At 39.0% G+C, this 11644-nt stretch overlaps 1 protein-coding gene across 1 annotated transcript; it reads right to left on the reverse strand.

Annotated features, from left to right (window-relative positions):
- Positions 1-559: 559 nt before the first annotated feature.
- Positions 560-3546, reverse strand: LOC149198676 (uncharacterized). The gene is made up of 3 exons (XM_089400334.1): positions 3351-3546; positions 3028-3166; positions 560-2786 (listed from the first exon to the last, which is right to left on the reverse strand). Exons 1-3 carry the CDS (start codon positions 3544-3546, stop codon positions 833-835), a joined length of 2289 nt encoding a protein of 762 aa, XP_089256460.1. The 3' UTR covers positions 560-832.
- Positions 3547-11644: the final 8098 nt, after the last annotated feature.

Here is an 11644-nt window from a genome sequence, read left to right on the forward strand (position 1 = left end):
CTGAGCAACATTACAATGGATATGGGGACTCTTCCCATCCCTCGATAGGATATATATTTTACGTTTTTGCATTATGTATATGTTGGATATTATGGACTGTTTTAATTTTTGGTTTTTTGTAATTTTGGTTACTATACTGTTTATAAGGATCACTGTAGTTAATGCTGATAAAGTATATATGTGTACTTTTATATGGGAACAATGATCCTCTTCCTTACTATATTTCCTGTTTTATGATGATGAGATAGAGTTGTATGTCTACATATCATGTGGAGAAGAACTATATGGAGGTGATGCACAGATATATATGTTTCTATATGGAGGTTTATACATATCAATATAAATATAAATACAATATTTTTTTTTCTTGCTGAGTTGCATACAAAGGGAGGTAAGCTATGAGGTCGATGAGGGCAATGGAATGGAAACAATTTCAGAATTTCTTCATGGGATTGAATCAATATAAGATTTCTTACAGAGTATATTCAGACTGGACCAAAAAGAAATCACTTCCAACAAAAATATTGAGCAGCATTTTTGAATTTCGAGGTCCAGCAGACCTATTTCATTGTAACTAAGAATTTGGTATATATTACGGTTCAAATGACACCTGGAGAATAGTATCGTCTGAAAGCTGATCATATCTGCACATTCATGAATTGATACAGCCAGATTTTTAAGTAACTTTAACAGGACCATCCAGCCACTTAAAATTCCAATAAATTTCTATTAAATTGATTAAAATTGAACCAAACAAAAATATATTACTTTGAAGAAAATTGAGTAATACTAGTAATTTGTTTTAAGCTATCATTACAACATGCGCCTGCGTTCAACATCTGCAAAATAACTTCGCTGGAGCATCCTCCTTCAAAGCTGCTCTCTGCTGCGCTTGCTCGGGATCCTCCTTCAAAGTTGCTCTCTGCTGCGCTTGCTCAGGATCCTCCTTCAAAGTTGCTCTCTGCTGCTGACCATCCTCGCTGACAAAAGTGTCAAGTCGGATGCTTGACGATTTCTTGAATGACTTCAGGGTTTGAAGAGTTGGCACCTTCTCTATCTGAATATTATTACAACCTCTCATGTCCAGCCTTTCAAGTTTTGCAAGACCCGCACAAACGCCTCCTATTTTCCTCAATGCACAGCAATATTTCAATTTCAGAGTTACCAAAGTTGTTGGCAATGCTCCAACCTCCACTAGAGCATTACAAAACTTGATCTTGAGATGTTCAAGATTAGGGCAAATGCCTTTAGAAAATGATACCTCTGATATATTTGTGCGATACAGCCCGAACTCCTTGAGCTGAAGCATGCCTTTATCACTGGAAGAGCCTTCACTCGACGCTTTCGTCCCCACAGTCCAGTCTGTTTCCATCTCTCCTTCAACCTTTGTAAATGGCAGTTTCATCAAGGGACACCGGCCCACTGTTAAAACTTCCAGATTCTTCATGTTCAAGATATCTGGTGGTAAGTATTGTACACTACAATTCCATATGTTCAACACTGTCAACTGACACAACAGTCCAACTGAATCAGGGAGACATTGCAATTTCTCACAATTGTTGAGCCACAATTCCTTCAAACTGGTCAGGTGAAGGAACGAAGATGGCAGCACTTCCGGAAACGGACCTCCCATTCTCAGAAGCTCCAAGTTGCTTAGGCATGCAATATGATCACTAGGCCACTCTTTTAAGTTTGTACCCAGCAAATTTAATTTTAACAAGAACTGTTGATGTCCAATCTGTGGAGGCAATAATTCCATTTGGAGACAACCTGAGAGATCCAAACATTCAAGCGTGGTGATATTCCCAAGCATTTCTGTAGAGATGGTCAAACTGGAGCAGTCACTTAAATGCAGATGTTTAAGCTGTGGCAGATTGCCGAAGGAATCTGGAAGCACCTTCAAACTATTGCAACCAGACAGATCTATGTGCTCCAGATTTTCTAAGCTCCCAAAATAATCTGGAAGCATCTCCAAACTTGTGCAGCAATCCAGTTTCATGAATTGCAGATTTGTCAAATTTAGCAAGGAATTTGGGAAGATTTGCAAACTTTCACACCAAGACAGATTGATGTGGCGGAGTTTTGTTAAATTCTGTAGGGAATTCGGAAGCATCTTCAATCTTTTGCAACTAGACAGATTGACACGTTGTAGATTTATCAAATTCCCAAAGGAGTTTGGAAGACTCTCCAAACTTTCGGAACCAGACATACAAATGCGTTGAAGCTTTGTCAGACTCCCAAAAGAATCTGGAAGGTTCTTCAAACTGTCGCAGCCAGACAACAAACCAATGTTCTGGAGATTTGTTAGATTTCCGAATGAATCCGGAAGCATCTCCAAACTTCTACAACAATAGAGATTGATGTATTTGAGATTTGTCAAATCCCCCAAGGAATTTGGGAGCATCTCCAAACTTATACAACAAGCCAGATTGATGCGTTCAAGATTTGTCATATTCCCCAATGAATTTGAAAGCATCTTCAAACTTTTGCAATAAGACAGATCCAGGTGATGAAGATTTCTCAAATTCTCAAAAGAATTTGGAAGCTTCGCCAAAGTTTCGCAGCCACGCAAATTGATGTGTGTGAGAGTTGTTAAGTTACCAAAGGATTTTGGCAGCCTCAGCAATCTGTAGCATCCAGTTAGCTCGAAATGTTTCAAGGACGGCAAATTACAAAATTCATCTGGTAACCTCATTGGATGAGTCCCCTCATCTTGAAAGCCCTCTCTTTGCGGAATCATTTCCAGTACCCTTTGCGTGACCTGTTCCAAGATATGTTCCTCGTTCCTGCGTGTTCAGAGATATGGTATAACAATTGAGAATGAACCTACTGCAGTTGTCATTTGCATAGCAATCTATCACGGATTTGTGAGAAATTGTAATTACTCAGTTGGTTAAATTCAGGAGAGTTTAACTTATTCAAGTTGAGAGTGTGAGTTAAGTTATAGTTTGGAAAAATCGAATTATGTGTGCTTGTGAAGTTATTTCAAGCTAATCACTAATTGAAAGGAGAGTAAGAAATCCTCACTCATCATTCGCAGACAGCTCGAAGCCGGTTATGGTTGCAACCTGACAAAGAGCATCTCTCCAGTTCTCAATTTTCGGGGACTCGTATCGCTGCTTCGTTTCGTGGATGCGCAGTGCTTCAGCGTATGCTCCATCTTCCACTGTCTTTCATTCAACCATTCATGTTCTTTGCACTTTGTCATCGAGGGTTTGTTCTGGTGTAGTTTTGTTGCCTGTGTATGCAGCTGCGTTGCAACTGTTGGGCACGCTTTCAGTGTTTTCTTGTCTGACAGTGTGACTCTTATATCTGCGTGGATAACTTTTGGTCCTGGTTAATTAAGCAACCAAGAATGGTTCTGCCGCCTGTGTAAGTATATTTTTGTGTTCTTTCTGCAATTGTTTCAACTGGTCCCTGCTCCACGGGCTTGGTTTGTGGTATGAAGTCGTCTTGCTTGTGAATCTCAGTGGGCTGGCATGCACTCAGGTTGCGAAACAATGGCGCTCTCCGGTCTTCGACTTCAATGCAGGTAGCCTCTTCCATCTAGGATTCAATTTACTTTTTTCGTTCTTCTGTTCCTAATGTGGCCGCTCCCTTGTCTCAGTCATTGTATGGAATTTGAGGTTCAAGGGCTTGTACTCTATTCTTGTTGAGAACCCTTCAGGTAGGGAAGTGTATGCCTCTTACATTTACATTCATGTGATAGTTTTTTTTTCTCCCTCTGTCGACAGGTTGCTAACAACTGTGCTTTGGTTCTTTTGCAGGTGATAGGGTTTGCAGTTGGGTATGCTTGGAACAATCACGTCGGCCTCTGCCTAATAGGCTCTATCAACGCAACTAATCTTCAGTTTTAGGATTAGACCTGTGAGATTGAGGGTTTGGTTTTCCTCAATGCTTGGTCAGTGTTGTCTCTCGGTTGTAGCCTAGTGTCCTGGTCATTTTGTTTAGCATAGGCTTCCTCGATTCTGTGCTTGTTCACTGTAATTGATAACGTATGGGAGCCGCTTCCCAAAACCCTCACCTAGGGTTTGTCAACCGTCAGCTATGTGACTGTTCGTGGGTTATCTTGGAACTCTACTATGTATGCTCATACATTTCATATTATAATTAAAAGAATAACTCCAGGGAAATGTTGGTTTTGATTACCTTTGTTTTAATGGTGATTGTTGGCTGTTGTTCCTTTCATTCCAGCTTAAACGCCCTCAAATTATGATTGTTAATTTGCAGCTGTGTTTGTAATTTCTTCCACGAACAGAAAGCACTGTAGTTGCTCTGGTATTCATTCTGGTGGTCGATTTCGAAGTTAGGAAAATAATGTATGGCTCATATGTGCTTAACTCGTCCGATTTTCTTGTCTGCGTTCGCTCCTGTTATTCACTATCGATTTCTTTCACGGGTTACAAACCCTCGTTCTGGAAATACATCTCTGTCTTGTTTTCTGGACTCTTTTTCTTAGAAAAAGAAATTAAACAAACTTGTATGCATACATTGTATCAATTACTCTGATGTTCGGTGAACTAGGAAGCAATAACGAAAACGCTATGGTTACACAGATGGATTCGAATTGTCTATTCTTTTATTAATAATGCTTGTATGCTAAAAATGTTGAACCCTTTCAATGGATATTTTATGTACATTTGTAATCTATGTTCATAGTTACCTGAACTGTGCAGTCACTGTTTTCAGTTATATTTCTATCTAGTTACATAACGATGCTTGTATTCGGTTCTACTTTGTGACAAGATTTTACATTAAACACATTTTGTTTTTTTCTCTAGAATGACAGAACAGTTATTAAATTTTTGTTGATTAAAGACAGACAAACCAATGACCCTAACCGACCAAACTGTCCCTAACTAGTAGTGAAACTAAAAGTAAACAAAATCTTACATCCTACTTTGACAAACTCAACATAAAAAAAACCAATTTGTTAACACAACTTCCACCTTGGCGGAGACCAACACCCGGTCATGGTGCCCTAGCTGGATGCTCCTGCATCAATAAGGTTTATATATTAATCCTAAGGTTGAATATAAATCCCTTGGGTTTATAATCCATTGGGTTTATAATATAATTCTTAGGGTTTATAATATTGATCATATGGTTTAATATTAACCCTAGGGTTTACAATATTAATCCCTTGGGTTTATGAGTTTTAGGGTTTATATTCCTAGAGTTTAATACTATTCCCTTGGGTTTAAAATTATTCCTTTAGGTTTACAATATTAATCCCTTAGGTTTAGAATTATTCCCCTCAATTTATAATCCATTGAGTCTATAATATTAATCCCTTAGGTTTATAAATTCCTAGGGTTTAATATTAAGCATAGGGTTTACAATATTAATCCCTTGGGTTTATTGGTTTTAGCAGTTATATTCCTAGGGTTTAATATTTTTTTTTCTCTGCAAATACTAAATTCTATTAACTGTAAGGCAAAATATTTTTACATAATATCGAGGCTTGGAAGCGCTCGACAGAACATAACTGCCCCTTTACAAACATAAGTTGGGAAAACCAGTTACAAAGATCAAGAAACCATATAATAGACATAAAGAGAGACATGTTTTGCCAAGAAGGAGAACTGAGCCAGCACAGAAACACAAAACCATTGCAAACCAGCACATAATGTGTCACCAAATCCCCATCTGGAAGCCAAAAACAGTAGGACATTAGCACTGAACCTTGACCGCGAGCCTGAAACAGTAGCCGAAACAAAAAAAAAAAGGAGGCAGTCCCAGGTGGCGCTACTTCTCCTTTGCCGGGCCATGGTTCTTCTTCTCAGCCAGACCTACATCACCAGTCTTCAGAACTTCATTGCCACCCAAGTCGCTGCCAGGGATTGCCATGGCATGGCTTGCTTCGCCATGAGTCCTTTCCTCAGCAACAGGTCCTGTATCTTCAAGGGGAGGAAGGTTTTTGAGAAATTCCTCCTGTTCAGACTTCTCATTTTTCCAATTCTCCAAGCTGTCTTTGTCCATGGAATGCTCACTGCTTTGGGAAGGATCAGGGGCTATGCAGGCCAGAGGGGAGACCTGATGTTCCTCTTCCGAAAGAATAATGGTGATGTGAGCAGTGATAAGGGGCCTACACAAATTACTTTGAAACTTGAAGTGCGTGGTTTGGAAGGCATTGTTCGAAATAGGCTTACGGCCAGAGCTTAAAGATGGCCCAGCTTCATGGACGGGGAAGGGATTGAAGGGTTCCGGCGCAGTTTCCATAGCATGACCGACTGGGGGATGCAAGCGACTGTCACGACGCCCCCCTGAACGATGCCTCTTGCCCGAACGAACCATGATGACAGACAGGAGGTAGGGCGCAAATGGATTATGGACGGGAGAACCAACAGAACAGAGTCGATTGAGGTGAGAGGGGTGCCCAACAGAACTTGCAACCGACAACACAATATAACAGAACTTACAGACAACCACAGAACTTGCAGACAACAACACAATGCGTGAATCCAGAACAGGGGAGAAATTACCCTTGATAGAGTTGGCTTGGAGCTCGCGGCAGTGAACCAGAATTAGTCCATCCCCAACAGCCTTCGCAAACCAGGTTCCGTTGTCGAGCGACTGAGCACAATGCATGGTGAAATAGCTATGGAGCAGCATGATTATAACTGAAGGAATGTTGCGTCGATCAACGCAGAGCATAAATGCGAATCTGCCAACCGATCCAGCATTAATAACCTTCCCCAGCTCGCATGAGTTTAAGTCTCGGGAGGCCACGCTGCTCTGCAGCTGGCAATACCGGACATTAATTCCTTGCATGGGAAATAGTAAGGTTGATAATGCCACCCACATCCGGGAGTATTCCTTCGATCTCAGGCATTTCCTTCTGCACAAGATTATTGAAGTCGAGGAGTTGAGATTCAGAAATTAAATTTGCAGGTGATCCCACATGTAAATGCCGCCCACATTCAACTCCCATATTAGCCAAGAGATCCGCAACTTTGTTCCCGTCCCTCCGAATGTGTTTCAAGGAGACCGCTCTGTGGGAGGAAAACCAGCGCTCAATATGCAATAGCTGTTGAGCCATTCTCCAACTGTTACTGACCTTGGAGGAGGGGGAGCCCTGTAGAATTCTCGTGACCATTTGGATGAGAATTTGAGAGTCTCCCTCTATTAAGAGCGGGAAGAGATTCCTATCTTGCGCTAAAAGTAGCCCCTGCCAAAGACCTTCCAACTCCGCTGAGTTATTGGTGTCCCACCCTTGTGAGCCTAAGAAGGTTATGATATTAGCTCCCTTATAATCTCTGAAGATCCCTCCAAAGCCAGAATTCCCTGGGTTACCCTTTGATGCACCATCAAAATTTAGCTTATACATGTTCATGGGGGGAGGGAACCATTTCACCGTTGAGGGACCTCTCAGAGGCTTTGTTCCTTTGATCAGTTGTTCTTGCTTTCTGTGGAAGTTCCAATTATTCCATATTGTTTGTCGCTGAGGGATAGTGGGGAGATCCTCTTGGTACCATGTCCTAGGGTTTAATATTAATCCCTTGGGTTTAAAATTATTCCCCTCAGCTTATAATCCATTGAGTTTATAATATTAAGGGTTTAAAATTATTCCCTTAGGTTAATAATATTAATCCCTTGGGTTTAAAATTATTCGCCTCGGCTTATAATCCATTGAGTTTATAATATTAATCCCTTAGGTTTATAAATTCCTTGTATTTATAATACTAATCTCTTAGGTTTATAATATTAATCTTAGGAAATACATTCCTAGGATTTAATATTAATCGTAAGCTCTAAGTATTACCCTAGGTTTTTAATACCTTTGGTTTTTAATATTAATCCAATGGGTTTATTAATATCTTTTGTTTATAATATTGATCCTAGGGTTTATATTCTAAGGGTTTAATATTAAGCCTATGGTTTATAATATTAATCTTAGGGTTTAATATTAATCCCTTTGGTTTATTAATCTTAGTGTTTATGTTCCTAGGATTTAATATTAAACTTAATGTTTAATGTTATGTCAACCATGGTCTGACATCCATTGTGACAAAGATTTTCAATATTAAAACCATTCATGGTCAATCATGGTCAACCATGGTCCAACATTGCATTGTGACAAATATTGTCTTGATATAAAAATGAATCATGGTCAACCTTGTTTTTTTTAAGGTTTATAATATTTACCTTAAGGTTTATAGCTTTACAATATCAATCCTTCGAGTTTTTCAGTTTTTAGTATTAATCCCTTATTTTTATTAGTGCCTTGGGTTTATAATATCAATCCCTTGGGTTTATTAATCTAAGGGTTCATATTCTTATGGGATAATATTATGATATGGTTTATATATTAATCCCAAGGTTTAATATAAATCCCTTGGGTTTATAATATAAATTCTTTGGGCTTATAATATTGATCATAGGGTTTAATATTAAGCCTAGGGTTTACAATATTAATCCTTTGGGTATATTAGTTTTAGGGTTTATATTTCTAGGGTTTAATATTCATCTTAGGGTTTATTTATTTACATAGTTATTAATAAGTACAAAAAGTCATTTTGTAATAGTCACATTAACACTGTACATCTAATCATTATTAATGTGATTGATAAATGCCTATCGACGTATATCAACCACATTTACTAATATGATTGTATATGTGCTTCACATATGCCTATCCGCCTATATCAATCATATCGGTAAATGTGGTTGTACTAGTTTAAACCTCAACCATATTGGTAAATGTAGTTGTGCTAGTTTAAACTTCAAACATAACCGGTACTAATCCCGGCATGCAACCAATGAATTGAGATTAATTTTATCGAAAATGATAGTCTTTTCTTACTTCTGTGGTAAGGTGGGTAGTTACCATCAATTGTTTAAATCAGGACAGTCTCGTTTATTCAAAGTTCAAATCTCAGTCTCGATTATTCTTGGATTTAATTTATCTGAGTGCGCTCTTCATTTTGGAAAATTAAACGAACTGAAGATACCGGAAATATTTGATTCGGAGTTGTCTTTACTGCGACTTTTTGGAGATTCCGGTGACGGAATCCGGCAAAAAAAATTGAGGTTAAATCTTGATTTGTATTATTTAAAATGGTTTTTTAACTACACATTTGGATTCAGCACCCTCAAAAACCCCTGGGACGCTTTGATTGTGTAGAAATTAGCTATCAAACTTGCGATTTCAATAAATTGCTGCCGGATTTTGACCGAAAAAACCCACCGGAAAAGCTTCCAAAAAGTCTCTTTAAAGACAACTCCATTTCATTCACTGCTGTCAAGGCAATTTTTTACTGCAATATCTGCTCATAACACTACCTCGCACTCCTAGGCGCATATGTGGCAATTAATCCACAGTGTCATATCTTGTGTCATATCACGGTGCACTTTTGTCAATCCACGGTGTCATATCTTTGTGTCATATCATAGCATAGCCACATCCAAAAAGTCAAACACTATATTATATTTGAATCACAATTACAAACATCATATTACATTTGAGCCACAATTCGCAGTAGTTGGTTTTGAGGACGGTGCTCAAAATATGTACAAACTATACGATTCTCCCATGAAGATTTATGAACAGAACATAGAATTATGGCTCAATTATTGCATAGAAGAGCTTAATGTTGGAAGATCCAATGCGCTAATTAGGTTTATTAGCATGAAAGGTGGTTTATTGGCATAAAACTTAAAGTGAAGGGCATTAAAAATGTAAAAGCATCATCAAATTTTCATTTGACTAGCATAGGAGATTTGAAATTCCAAGCCTGCCCTTAATTAGCGGCCTTATGGAACCCTAGGTGGGTTCACATGAGGGATTTTTCATGTTCTGCGGACATTCTACTTGGTTGTATTAGGGGTTTCGCAGGACATATACATATTCTCAACACATATGCTCCCTATAGAGATCGTCTCACTTTCTCGGAAGGTTTGGTTGCATCTGAGATTTTAGATATACGACGTCTCAGGGGATGTGAATTGCACGATTGGGGCAGATGAGATATGGGGGGCTCCCAAAAAACTGATGCTATCTCTGATAGGTTCAAAGATATTATGTTGGACCACAACTCCGTTGATATATGTCCTCCCAAGATTGGCCCTACTTGGGACAATGGGCGGGCCAGAAATGGCTATGTGGCGAAATGTCTGGATAGATTTCTTATTCATGAAGAACTGGTGGACAAACTTGGCTTTGTACAGTCCGATATCATAAGTAACTTTATATCGGATCACAGACCCATAATTCTCTTGTGGCGATGGGGGGACCTCTGTTTTGGTATTCCATACAAATTTAATCGTATTTGGTTATAGGACCCAGACTTTGAAGCTCTTGTGCAGGAGTGTTGGCGAAAGTCACAGGCGCAGGGTATATCCCCCATGTCAAATATGGTAAACAAGCTCTGGGAATTAAAGAAAATGGCCAAGAAATGGGAGAGATAGAAGAAGGCCCATATGAAGATTGAGCTACATGAGATTTTGATGGCTCTGGATAAGCTGAGGCAGCGTCTCATCCTCCCAAACCCCCCGGCGTCCATAATGATGGATATTCACACATTAGAAATGAAGAAAAATCATATTTTGAAGACACGAGAGGCTTCATGGACGTTGAAAAGCGAGGCTATTTGGATCCAAGAGGGGGATAGGAACACCAAATTTTTTCATTGTTTCTCCAACCATAGAAGGAACATTAACAACATATGGGAGATTAAGGATTCTAATGGAAACAAATGTGTCACACATGAAGAGTCTTCTCGGGCAATTATTTTACATTTTGAATCGACCTACGGGAGGAGGTGGTCGATAATGTGGAGGACCAAATATGGGGGGTGGATGGATACCCATAGATGTTTAAATGATGATTCAAATGAGGAGTTGTACAAATAAGTTACTGGGAAGGAAATTTTGGGGATCCTTAAATCTTTCAAGAAGGATAAATGTCCGAGTCCAGATGGATGGACTGTTGAATTATTTACACATTTTTTCGACTTATTCAAGGGGGACATATTGGAAATGGTCGAGGAGTCAAGAATCCAAGGGTATATCCATCCTCATATAAACTCGACTTACATTGGTCTTCCACTGGGATCTTTTCGGATTTCAGACTGATTTCTCTGTGTAATCTTATTTATAAGATTATTTCTAAGACTATTGCTCGCAGACTGAAGCTTATTCTTTCCAAATATATATTGCCTGAGCAATTTGGTTTTCTACAAAATAGACAAATCTAGGATGTCGTCGCCATTGCTCAATAATTCTTACATACCATACATATCATAAAACTAAATGTTGTTGTCATGAAGGTTGATCTCCAAAATGCATATGATTGTCTTGACTGGGGATACTTGAGGATGGTTTTAAAAAAAAATGGATTACAGGCGAGGAACTCGGAGTGGATTATGGCTTGTATTACAAATGTGCGATTTGTTGTTTTAATCAATGGACTTCCCATCAATTTCTTCACGGCAGGTTGTGGACTCAGGCAGGGTTGTTCCCTATCCCCTTTACTTTTTATATTGGCCTCGGATGGTCTAAGAGTACATATTAAACAAGTTATGGTGACTGGCATGTTCGTTCCATCGGATATGGGCCGCAATATAAAGATATCCCACAGTTTTTTCGTGGATGATGTACTGATTATGGGCATGATTAATAGGATCGCGTGGAGGGTTTTATC

This window comes from Pinus tabuliformis, chromosome 2_1, assembly GCF_031772625.1.
Source record: "Pinus tabuliformis cultivar Carrire ecotype Pingquan chromosome 2_1, CPIR1, whole genome shotgun sequence".
Taxonomy (NCBI): Eukaryota; Viridiplantae; Streptophyta; class Pinopsida; order Pinales; family Pinaceae; genus Pinus; species Pinus tabuliformis.